General features: G+C 65.8%; 2 protein-coding genes across 7 annotated transcripts; one reads left to right on the plus strand and one right to left on the minus strand.

Annotated features, from left to right (window-relative positions):
• The first annotated feature begins 970 nt into the window (after positions 1-970).
• FSD1 (fibronectin type III and SPRY domain containing 1) lies at positions 971-6,412 on the plus strand. 3 transcript variants are annotated; one of them, XM_054182219.1, is made up of 13 exons: positions 971-1,190; positions 2,040-2,135; positions 2,235-2,366; positions 2,443-2,544; positions 3,226-3,248; positions 3,458-3,579; positions 4,083-4,292; positions 4,469-4,567; positions 4,715-4,874; positions 4,967-5,046; positions 5,250-5,501; positions 5,828-5,916; positions 6,028-6,412. In XM_054182219.1, exons 1-13 carry the CDS (start codon positions 1,005-1,007, stop codon positions 6,136-6,138), a joined length of 1,662 nt encoding a protein of 553 aa, XP_054038194.1. In that variant the 5' UTR covers positions 971-1,004; the 3' UTR covers positions 6,139-6,412. The 3 variants fall into 3 exon arrangements, with proteins under 3 accessions (XP_054038194.1, XP_054038196.1, XP_054038195.1); XM_054182221.1 differs by having other exon boundaries at positions 6,059-6,412; XM_054182220.1 differs by having other exon boundaries at positions 1,021-1,176.
• On the minus strand, positions 6,397-11,953 carry STAP2 (signal transducing adaptor family member 2). 4 transcript variants are annotated; one of them, XM_054182223.1, is made up of 10 exons: positions 11,635-11,953; positions 11,335-11,406; positions 10,387-10,419; positions 9,790-9,846; positions 9,553-9,707; positions 9,273-9,413; positions 8,539-8,608; positions 7,725-7,821; positions 7,216-7,425; positions 6,397-6,833 (listed from the first exon to the last, which is right to left on the minus strand). In XM_054182223.1, exons 1-10 carry the CDS (start codon positions 11,731-11,733, stop codon positions 6,775-6,777), a joined length of 993 nt encoding a protein of 330 aa, XP_054038198.1. In that variant the 5' UTR covers positions 11,734-11,953; the 3' UTR covers positions 6,397-6,774. The 4 variants fall into 4 exon arrangements, with proteins under 4 accessions (XP_054038198.1, XP_054038197.1, XP_054038199.1 ...); XM_054182222.1 differs by having other exon boundaries at positions 10,387-10,488; XM_054182224.1 differs by lacking the exon at positions 11,335-11,406 and having other exon boundaries at positions 10,387-10,488.
• Between the last annotated feature and the right edge of the window lie 92 nt (positions 11,954-12,045).

Here is a 12,045-nt window from a genome sequence, read left to right on the forward strand (position 1 = left end):
AAGGTGTCCCTGAGTCCATCGCAGACTTACGTTATCTAAGTGCAAGCACCCAAGACTGAACAACAATTAGTGTGATATATATGTTTCCCAGCACGCCGTGTGAGAGTCACTTGAGTGTATTTACAATCCTCCTTGTTGATCTTCCATTGCTTTCCCACATGCTGATTTAACAAAGTTCATAGTGAATGCGACAGTGTTTTATGAGATTTGATGGAAGGGCACACTTGATTATTTACTGCATAGAGGACAGGGTCCGACAAGCTGTCAGGGAGACCCTCCCATTGAGTCACGAGGCTCAGAAAGGACGCCCTTGTGTTCTAAACTCCTCAGAGAGGAGTCTGGGTGCGGCTGGATCCAATTCCTAGCCCTGGACTTAGTCAACGGTTTATGTCTAAAGGATGATATGTGTGCAATCAATCCTTTATATCACTTAGCTAAGATTTCAAAGTTTAGCATGCTGTTAGTCACTTACCAAGAATTTGTTGCGCCAAGGAATCTCTCAGCCTCGAGGAGTAGAACCTTAAGTGAGCGTCCCCGCTCAAGGGGCGATACTGGCATGCAGCCCGCTGCCGTGCAGGAGAGCTCCAAGGGCTCTTCGGCTGTCCACTATAGAGTAAGAGAATTGACCTGTCGTCATATTCGCATGGGAACAAAATATCTAGGTCCCCACTCCAGACAGTGTTTTGACTGTGTTGCCAGCCATCCCCCAAAGTTCAAGTGCAACTCATAACTCCCACTGATGGGGGGAAAAGGGGTAAAAGGGGAGAGCACACCTCCACACACGGTCTCTGGGAACCGCTTTCATCGCCCCACAACCCCCAGGGCACTGGGCTTTCCTAGCCACATCAGCCTCCAAGGCCCCTACCTTGGGTCACCCAGACCCGGGGGGCTCACGGCCCCCCCCTTGACTAGAGTGTATTTGTGAGGGTGTCAGTGGGTCTCCCTCTGCAAAGCGGGGGCCAGCCATGTTCCTGGGGGGGAACCTGAGACGCTCCTCCGGGAACATGTCCGCGCCGCGCGCACCCCCTCCCGACTACAACTCCCAGCATGCCGCGGGGCGAGACCACGCCCCCAGGACTACGCTTCCCGTCGCGCCCCGCGGCTGGGGCGGGGCGGGGGGCGCCGCTCCCCCTTTGTTGGTGTCGGCGGGGCCCGAGCGGCGGCGGGGCCGGCCCGGTATGGGTGACCAGGTGGGGCCGGTGGGCGAGTGACGGAGAGGGAGAGGGAGAGGGAGAGGGAGAGGGAGAGGGAGAGGGAGAGGGAGAGGGATGGAGGGATGGAGGGATGGAGGGATGGATGGAGGGAGGGAGGGAGAGGGGGAGGGGGAGGGGGAGGGGGAGGGAGGAAGAGGGGATGAAAGTCTGGAGGAAGGAGGGAGGGAGGGGTTAAGGATGGAGAAGGAGGGAGGGAGGGAGGGATGGAGAGATAGAGGAGGGAGGGGGGATGGAGCGAGGGAGAGGGAGGGCTGGAGGAAGAGGGGTTGGAGGTGATGAAGGTCTGGGGGAAGGAGGGAGGGGTTAAGGAAGGCAAAGGAGAGAAGGAGGGGTGCAGGAGGGGGAGATGGAGAGATGGAGTGAGGGAGGAAGAGAGGTTGGGGGGATGAAGGTCGGGAAAGGAGGGAGGGAGGTAGGTGTGGAGGAAGGAGGGATGCAGAGGTGAAGGCTGGCAAAGGAGGGATGCAGAAGGGAGGGAGCAAGGGAGGGAGGGAGGGAGGAAGAGGGGATGGAGGGAGGGAGAAAGAGGGACAGAGGTGGGGAGGAAGAAGGGATGCAGGGGTTAAGCATGGTGAAGGAGGGGTGCAGGAGGGAGGGATGGAGGGGTGCAGGGGGGCTGTAGGGCTCTCCCCCCAAGCTGCCCTCGCTCTGCTTTCACTCACTTGCCAAGTCATCCCGCTCCCGCCGTGGCGGCAGAGCCCTGGGTCCCCATGGCACCTGACACGCCTGGGCCTGGCGGGAACAGCGAGCCGAGGGGAGGTCAGGGGGGGCAGAGGGGAGGTGGGGTCCAAGGGGCACTGACCACGGGCTGGGGGGGCCGGACAGGAGTCTCTGCGGAAGATCATCACCACCCTGGCCGTGAAGAATGAGGAGATCCAGAACTTCATCTATTCCCTCAAGCAGATGATGCAGAATGTGGAGGTACTGGGCAGTCCCCTGCCCTCCCCCTGGGGACCCCCCGGTACACTGGGGTCCCGAGTTGGGGTGGCACCCACTGACACCCCAGGGCATTGTGACCAGGCCAACTCGTCGCGGGCACAGGAGGACCTGGAGAATGAGTTCCAGTCACTGTACGCGCTGCTGGACGAGCTGAAGGATCAGATGCTGATGAAGATCAAGCAGGACCGCGCCAGCCGCACCTACGAGCTGCAGGTCAGCGCCCGCCCTGCATGTCCCCCCTTGCACTGGCACCCTCGCCCACTGCTGCCCCTCTCCCTCCCCACACCAGGCCCAGCTGGCAGCGTGTGCCAAGGCCCTGGAGAGCTCGGAGGAGCTGCTGGAGGCAGCCAACCAGGCCCTGGGGACAGCCAACCACCATGACTTCGCCCAGGTGCGTCCCCACCGGTGCAGGGGGGTGTCCCCATCTGGCTGTCCTCCACACTGGGGGTGTCCTGATCCCCAGCTTGACAGCCTCCCGATGCCACCCTGAGGCTGCGCTTACCCCAGGCGGGCACCTTCCTTTCTTTCTGCGCTGGGCACTGGGGCAACGCTGGGCTGTCTATGCCCACTGTGGGGCTGGGTGGGAGCATGGACCACCCCCGGGGTCATCCCTAACCTTCCTGTTGTCCCCTTTCTGCCGAGACAAAGGGACATCATGGTAGGGACATGGGGGGCACTGGCGGGTGTATGGGATGCTGTGCCATTGGCGTGCTGTGGCTGTGGGGTACTGCAGCGGGTATGCTGTGCTGTGGGGTACCGCAGCAGCGATGTGGGATGCTGTGCCATGGGTACCACTGTGGGGATGCGGGATGCTGTGCTGTGGGGTACCGCAGCGGGGATGCGGGATCCTGTGCCATGGGGTACCACGGTGGGGATGCAGGATGCTGTGCTGTGGGGTACCGCAGCAGGGATGCAGGTATGCTGTTCTGCTGGGTACCACAGCAGGGACTCAGGCATGCTCTGCCATGCTGGCACTAGAACAGGGGTCCGGGCACGCTGTACTGCGCTGTCTCCTGGCACTGCTGTCTCACCTGCTTCTTTTTTTCCTCCTCTTTTCCTCTGCGCTCGCAAGGCTGCCAAACAGATCAAGGATAGGTACGGCACCCCCGTGCCCCCCAGTCCCACTAACCCCCTCCCTCCTCCCAGCCAGAACCCCGCGATGGGTGGCCCTGTGGGTGCTGGGGTGGCTCTGCCCACCGTCCCCACCTCCCCATGGCCACACAGGGCAGGGGGTGAGCAGTCAGGGCTGGGTGGATGTCTGGCTCCCGGACCCGCTGACCCTCGTCCCCGCGTTCCCCATGCAGCGTGACGATGGCACCCGCCTTCCGCCTCTCGCTCAAGGCCAAGGTGAGCGACAACATGAGCCACTTGATGGTGGATTTTGCCCAGGAACGCCGCCTGCTCCAGGCCCTCGCCTTCCTGCCAGGTATGGCTCATGGGCAGCGGGTGACAGGGACAGGGGGACATGCAGGCACAGGGCACAGTGGGTGGGTTTCTCCTGCTGCAAGGGAATGGCAGTGCTGAGGGCATAGAGTGCTGTGCCAGCTTGGCGAGGGGACAGCATGAGGATGGGGGTCCAGGGTTTAAGGGGTCTGGTGGGTGCCAGGGGATGGGGTGAGGAGTGGGGGGGTGCCAGGCCTGGGGCACCCTGTGGTACCCCATCCAGAGGGGCAAGGAGGTGCTAGGGATGAAGGGATGAGGGCAGGGGGGGTTGTTAGATGCTGTGCCCAGGGATGCGGCAAGTGCCATGCCCAGGGTGCCTGGGATGCCACACATGGTGTCCCTAGGGTGCTGTGTCCATGGGTCCTGTGGGTGCCATGCCCAAGGGACCTATGAGTGCCCCGAGGGTCCCTGGGGGTGCTGGGGACACTCTGGCTGGCAGCAGGGTTGCAGCGGGGGGGACACTAGCATGGCTGCTTCCACGGGCAGTGCCCAGCACCCCTGAGATTGACCTGGCGGAGTCGCTGGTGGCCGATAACTGTGTGACGCTGGCCTGGAGGATGCCTGACGAGGACAGCAAGATCGACCATTACGTGCTGGAGTACCGCAGGACCAACTTCGAGGGGCCACCCCGCGCCAAGGAGGACCAGCCCTGGATGGTGGTTGAGGGCATCAAGACCACTGAGTACACCCTCTCTGGTGAGGGCACAGGGGCAAAAGTAGCCCCAAATGTGCCAGGCTGGGAGCGGGCACTGCGGGTGGCTAGGGTCTGGGGCTGTCCCAGGGGGCTGGGTGGCAGTGCCAGGCTTTGCAGGGGACATGGGGGTCACGGTGCCCTCCCTGTGCCCTGCTTTGTGACCCTGCTGTGCCCACAGGGCTGAAGTTTGACATGAAGTACATGAATTTTCGGGTACGGGCATGTAACAAGGCTGTAGCGGGCGAGTTCTCCGAGCCAGTCACTTTGGAAACAAAAGGTGGGTACCAGCAGTGGCAGGGCACCTGTCACCCCCCGTGCCACTCCACGCTGCCCCTTCCCAAGCATGCCAGCAGGTCCGTGACCCCTTGGTGCCAGGTGGGGCTAGGTGGGTGGGGGGGGACGCGCTGATGGTGGCTGTCCCCAGCGTTCATGTTTCGGCTGGACGCCAGCACGTGCCACCAGAACCTGCGGGTGGAGGAGCTCAGCGTGGAGTGGGACGCCACAGGCGGCAAGGTGCAGGACGTCAAGGCACGCGAGAAGGATGGCAAGGGCAGGACAGCCTCGCCCGCCAACTCACCTGCCAGGTAGGGTCACCCCCTCCTTGTCACCCCAGCATTGTCCCCACTCCCTGGGTCATGCCAACCCAGTCCTCCTTGCTGGTGTCCGTCTGTCCTAGGGTGGTGCAGTCGCCCAAGAGGATGCCCTCAGGGCGCGGGGGCAGAGATCGCTTCACCGCTGAGTCCTACACGGTTCTGGGTGAGATCTGGGGGCACCAACTTGGGTGCCGGTGGGGGACCCTGCATCATGAGGGGATGGAGACACGGAGGAGAGAGGGTGGCTCTGAGGGCACAGGAGGTGATGTAGGGGGGCACGGGGCACCCAGAAGGACCTGGCGGGGATGGGGACAGGATGGGGCAACCCATGGGTGCCCCAGGGAGAGCCGTGCCCTGTGCCTGCAGGTGACACACTGATTGATGGGGACGACCACTACTGGGAGGTGCGGTACGACCGGGACAGCAAAGCTTTTGGCGTGGGGGTGGCATATCGCAGCCTGGGCAAATTCGACCAGCTGGGCAAGACTTCGGCCTCCTGGTGCCTCCACCTCAACAACTGGCTGCAGGTCAGCTTCAGCGCCAAGCACGCCAACAAGGCCAAGGTGCTGGACGTGCCTGTGCCCGACTGCATCGGCGTCTACTGCAACTTCCATGAAGGTGGGTGAGGGATGGGGTGGGGATGGGGCAGTGTTGGGGGTGGACGCAGGGTCTGCCACCACCATGGAGACCACCACCACCGTGGACATCAGCACGTCCAGTGTGGGCACTCCCACCACCACAGGCACCAGCATGTCCAGCATGGGCACTGGCACCAGCATGGGCATCAGCATGGGCACCAGCATGTCCAGCATGGGCACCATCACCACCATGGGAACTGGCATGTCCACCATGGTCATTGCCACCACCATAGACACTGTGCTGGGGGTCTGCAAGCTCTGTACCCACCTGTGACCCCCCCACACACCTCCCCCATGTGCCCACAGGTTTCTTGTCCTTCTACAACGCCAGGACCAAGCAGCTGCTCCACACCTTCAAGGCCAAGTTCACACAGCCAGTGCTGCCTGCCTTCATGGTAAGGGGCAGGCAGGGCTAGGCACCACCTCCATGGCTGCTGGTGGTGGGGTTCAGCCCCCCCATACCTGTGCCAGCCCCGTCCCCCCCAGCCATGCTCCTGTGCCCGCAGGTCTGGTGCGGCAGCTTCCACGTCTCTTCAGGCTTGCAGGTGCCCAGCACGGTGAAATGCCTCCAGAAACGCAACAGCACAGCCAGCAGCTCCAACGCCAGCCTGCCCTAGAGCTGTTGTTCCCATCCCCCAGCGGGCACACCCCCCCAGGCAAGAGCACTGAATGTACCCCTACCACCTCCCCAAAACTCCATCCCCACCCATGTGCTGTGCTGGCAGGGCTGTGCCAGCCCCCAGAGCTGGGGTGCACCCATGGCCCTGCCAGCTGATCCCCCACCACCACTCTGTGCCGCCCCCCCTATCGCTGGCAGCGGGCTGGGCACATTTCCCCCCCCCCACCCCTCATCGAGAGCTGCTTCTGGCCTGAAGAATAAATTGGGATGTAGGTGTGACGTGGCCATGGATGGGGCATGGGGCACTGGGTGGCAGCAGCCCAGGGTGGAAAAGGGTTTTTTTACTGGGGAGGCTCCCGGTGCCATCCCCATGGCACAAGGAGCCGGGACAGGGCTGAGGGGGCAGTGCCTTTATTCAGGATGGCACCCACGATGCTGCCCCCCAAATACGTGGGTCAGGGGTCCATCTCTGTGCCACTTGCACTCCCTCCCCAGTGCCACCCCAGCCCTACGGATGTGGCTGGGCTGGCAGGGCTGGGGGCAGCTTTGCCCCGGGGGGGGACACCGCTGCCCCAGCTGGTTCCTGTCACAAAGAGTGGGGGGGACGTGCCCCCTGACCTGGCGCTGGGATGCATCAGTCCTCGATGAGAGCTCTGCGCAGCTGCAGCTTCTTGGCGAGCTCGTCCTCCATGTCTGCACCACGGGGTTGTGGGGGGGGAGGGATGACTGCCTGGCAGAGGACCCAGGCATCCGGGCCCCCTCCCTTTCCCCCCCCAAGTGACCCCAGAGGGACCACTCTGCTCCACCACTTGTCCCCACTGCCCCCCAGAGCAGGTGACAGGATCCAGGCATCCTGGCACCCCCCCACGTCCCCTCTTTCCAGGCTCCATCCCCCTCCCCCTCCAGGCACCCGGACCGCCCCCTCACCGGGGCTGTGGGGTGGCAGCAGGGCTCTGCGGGGGGCAGGACGGGGCACCAAGCTCAAGGGGGCTTCCTCATTTGTGGAGAAGGGCAGGGGTCAGCATGGGGGTGCACCCCTCCCTGCCTCAGTTTCCCCAAGCCCAGGTGGCCTCACCCTGCTTGTTCATGTAGGTCTGCTTCTCTGGGATGGCCCCAAATGGGGGGCGTCCCTCAGGCCCCCGCGGGGACTGCAGCACAGGGCGATGGGGGCTCGAGGATGGCTTCAGTGCGCTGAGCCGACGGGGCTGGGGTGTGGGGGCAGCCGGGGGGGGCTCGCACACCCTCTGGGTCTCCTCTGCATTCTCACCATCCATCTCCACGAACTCTGGAGCAGAGCAAAGGGGGTGTCACAGACTCTCTGCCTGCCCCTGACATGTCCGTCCCCCCCCCAAGACCTCCAGTGCCAGCCTGTGACACCCCAGCACCTCTGCCCCTCCCAGTACCATTCCGCAGCACCCCAACGCTCAGGCAACTCTCCAGCAGTCCCCAGAGATCCTGCCCCTAGATGCCCTCCACCACCCATAACTGCTGCCACCACTGTCCTGCAAGACCCGCTCCCTCCCAGACCCTGCTGAGCACGCGGACCCTCCCGTAGTCCCCCCCAGAGTCCCCCCCCAAGCCCACCGAGCCGTGAGCTGTACTCCCGGTGCAGGGGCTGCAGGCTGCCCTTGCTGCTCTCCACGAAGTACTGCACCACCTCAGCCAGCGAGGAGCAGCGATGCTGGGGGGGACACGGTGTCACTTGGGGGTACACCCCCATGGGTCCCCCCATTCACAGCCCACAGCTCCTGGGCCCTGGGAGGGTCCCAACCCTTTGGGGTGTCACAGTCGCTTAGGGACACCAGTCCTTTGTGTCCCAGCCCTTTTTGGGGGTCCTTGTACTTTTGGGGTCCCAGTCCCTTGGGTCCCACCGTCCCAGCTGTGAGGGGGGTTCAGATCCTTGAGTATCCCAGCCCTTAGGGGTCCCAGTCCCTTGGGTATCCCAGCCCTTTTGGGGGTCCCAGTCCCTTGGGTATCAGCCCTCAGGGGGTCCCAGTTCCTTAGGGGTCCCAGTCCCTTGGGTATCCCAGCCCCTTGGGTATCAGCCCTCAGGGGGTCCCAGTTCCTTAGGGGTCCCAGTCCCTTGGGTACCAGCCCTTTTGGGGCTCCCAGCCTTTTTGGGGTCCCAGTTCCCAGGGTTCCTTGCACTGGGGGGTCCCAGCTCCTTGGGGGGCCCAGGCTGTGGGGTGCCCAGCCTTGGGGTTGCCCAGACACCATGGGTGCCTGTTCCTTGGGTGCCAGTCCTTGTGGGTCTCGGGCCCCAAGTGTTGCTGGGGGTCCCTTGAATCCCAGCCTGGGGGTCCCAGCCCTTGTGGGGCCCGTCCCAGGGACTCAGGTGAGTGCCTGGGGAGGGGTCCCTGTCCCCAGGGCCAGCCCCGCTATGCCCCATGTCACTCACCTGCGTGTCCACATCGATGATGTAGCCCTGGTCCACGTGGTTCACCCTGTAGTGCCTCAGCAGCACCATGCTGCCGCGGGGGCTGCATCAGCGGGGGCCACCACCCCTCACCCAGGGACCTGTGCCCCAGGGCCACCCCTCAGATTGGCACCCGTACCCCATGGGGACCCTCAACCTGGGGGGACACGCCTTGCATAGGGACCTGCACCCCAGGGACACCCCTCACATGGGGACCATTGCCCTGGGGCCACCCCTTGCAGAGGGACTCTGACCCTGGGGGGACACCACTCACATGGGCACCTGCACCCTGGGGACACCCCTCCCATTGGGACCTGTGCACTGGGACCACCTCTTGCACAAGTACCCACGTCCTGGGGACACTCCTTGCATGGGGACGCACCCTGATGCCACCTCTCACAAGGAGCCCCATTGCCAGGAGGAGACCCCTTACACAGGGACCTGCACCCCAGGGACAACCCTCAAATGGGCACCCGCACTCCACAGGGACCCTTGCCCTGGGGCCACCCCTCACATGGGGACCCTCGCCCTTTGGGGGCACCCCTCACACGGGGACCTGTGCACTGGGGCCACCTCTTGCATGGACCCTCACATGGGGACACAGAGCCTGATGCCACCCCTTGCATGATGACCCACACCCAGGGGGACACCCCTTGCCCAGGGACCAGTGCTGTGATGCGACCCGTCCCTGTCCCCAGACAGTGCCCCCCACTCACCCGTTCATCTCCTGGCGCGTGGTGACAGAGACACCCTGGCCGTGTCCCCTGGGGCGCAGCACCATGTTCCCCCTGCCCACACTCCGCTCCAGCAGCCCCTCGGCCTCGAGGCGCGTCACCTCAAAGAAGCAGCTGGGCACCCTGGGGACAGCCCTGCCTTGTCACCCCCCCGCCCTGTGAGGCCACCCTGAGCCACCCAGAGCCCTCCCCAAGCTGTGCCACCCAAGCCATGCTGGTCCCCAGTGCATCCCAGTGAGGATGCAGAGCCCCCCCGACTCACGGGGACAGCGGTGGCTTGGGGGCACCAGGGGTGGCCGGGGGGCTGCGGGTGGCAGGGGACCTGGGGATGGCCCGTCGGTCCCACTCCTCGCGCAGGGCCTCCGAGAGCTGGAAGAGGTGGCCGGGCAGCAGTGCCAGGTCGGTGGGGACCTTCATCTGTGGCGGAGGCAGGACATGGGCCGCAATGGGCACAGTGAGGTCACTGTCACCGGGACCCCCCCCAGTGCCCCATGCCCACCTCCACCATGGTCAGGATGAATCCCCGCCACATTTCCTGCGCTTCCCAGCTCTCCGCCTGCCAGGGACAAGGGGGGTGATGTGAAGGTGACCTGTCCCCTGCGCCCTCTGTGTCCCCATATGCTGTTCCTTGTGGCCCCCTGCCCCCAGCCTCTGCATCCCCCTAAGCCTGTCCCCTGCATGCCACCACCCCGTCCCTCTGCTCCTGCACCCCCTGTACCCCCAAATCCAGCCCCCAGTGCCCCCCTGCTCCCCAGTCCCCAAATCCTGTCCCCTCTGCCCCCTGTACCCCCAAATCCAGCCCCCAGTGCCCCCATGTCCCCCCAGTCCCCAAATCCTGTCCCCTCTGTCCCCTCAAATCCTGCCCCCCGTGCCCCCCAGCCCTGGATGTTGTGCCTCCCCCCATGCCCCTGTTGCCCCCTGCACCCTCAAACCCTGTCCCCAGCCCCCTCTGTCCCCCAACACCCCACCCCTGAGTCCCTCCCAGACCCGCCTCTGCCCTGCCTGGCACCAACCGTGTCCCTCTGCCACCCTGTGCTCCTAGCCCCCCCACATGCCCGCAACACCTGCCAGTGCCCCCCCGTGGGATGCCCCTCACCTTCAGCGTCACCTTCTGTCCCTGTCCCCGCAGCTGGAGGATAAGGTCCCCGCCCTTGGCCCACACGGCCACCAGCTTGCTCAGGTCCAGCACCTCCAGGGGCTGGGGGCACCTGAGTGTGGGCCCCCCTGCCACCACAGACACGAGCGCGCCAGGCCTCAGCCCCCTCCCAGCCACCCGTTCCCCTGCCCCATGCTGGGCTCCCACCCTCACCTCCACAGGGGGTCCCAGCCTGGGGGACACTCCCCAGTGTCACCCAAAGGTCCCAGCCCAGGGGTGTCAACCCAGGGGGGTTCTGGCCCAGGGGTATCTCTGGAGTCCCAGCTTGGGGAGGGGTCCCACCTCGGGGGTCCCAGCTGGGGGGGTCTCAGGCTGAGGGTCCCACTCTGGGGGAGCCCACCCTGAGGGTGTCCTGGTGCACAGGTGTCTCTGGGGTCCCAGCCTAGAGCAGGGAGTCCCAATCCCGGGGTCCCACCTTGGGCATCCCAGCTCTAGAGGGTCCCGGGGGTCTCAGTCTGGGGGTTCCACCCTGGAGAAGCCCATCCTGAGGGGGTCCTGACCCAGGGGTGTCTCTGGGGTCCCAGCCTACAGGGGGGGTCCCAACCCTGTGGTCCCAGCCCCAGAGGGTCACAGCGGTCCCACACTGGGGCTCCCACTCTTGGGGGGGGCGGTCCTGGACTGGGAGTCCCACCTAGAGGTCCCATCCCAGGGGTCCCATCCCAGGGGTCCCAGCCCCAGGACTTCACAGCGGTACCAGGCTGGGGGTGCTCACCCAGAGGGCGTCCCAGACATGGGGGCCCCACCTGGGGCTGCCCACCCTGAGGGGGTCCGGGTCCAGGGGTGTCTCCAGCCTGGAGGGGTCCCACAGGAGGGTCCCAGCCTGGGGGTGTCCCACGGGTCCCGGCCAGGACAGCCCACTCGGTGTCCCCACCCAGGGACCCCCCGTACCTCGCAGTCCCGGGGCTGCCTGTAGAAGGCGAGTGTGACCCCCCGCAGCCCGGCCCAGACCCTCCGGGAGACCTGGGGGCGGGATGGGACTCAGCTCCGCCGCCGGGTACCGGCACCGGGGCCTGCGGGGGACACCGGGACGCCCACACCGGGCGCCGCGAGGACGCACCGGCGCGGCCCCAGGGCGGCAGAGCGGACGCTGGGGGGAGGTCGATCCTGAGAGGGTCAGTGCCGGGGCTCGGTACGGGGGGGGGGGTGAACCCCGGTTGCCGGGGTCGGTCCCGGGGGGTGCGGACCCACCTGGTCCCACGGGCCCCGCTTCTCCAGGAAGCCCTCGTAGCTGTGCTGGGGCCGGGGCCGGGGTCGGTCCCGCCGGGGCAGTGGCACCGGCCGGGCCATCTCCGCCCACCACCGCCGCAGCCGCCGCCGCCGCCGCCGCAGGAGCCGCAGGTGCCGCCGGGCCGGGCCGGTCCCTCCCGGACTGCGGGCATCGGGCAGCTCCACCCCGGGGCGGAGGGCACCGGGGTGGGGTTTCCCCAGCCGGGGTGCGGCAGGAGCGGGGGTGTCAGGGCACCGGCGCGGGTTTGTGGCACCGTGTCCCTCCCGGGTCGGCGCAGCAGGTGCAGGGTTGTGGCCCCCCGGGCGGGGCGGGGCGGGGCGGGGCGCGCGGGCCCCCCCCCCCCATCACGTGGCGCCGCCGTCGCGCGCACC

Source organism: Rissa tridactyla, chromosome 22, assembly GCF_028500815.1.
Source record: "Rissa tridactyla isolate bRisTri1 chromosome 22, bRisTri1.patW.cur.20221130, whole genome shotgun sequence".
NCBI lineage: Eukaryota > Metazoa > Chordata > Aves > Charadriiformes > Laridae > Rissa > Rissa tridactyla.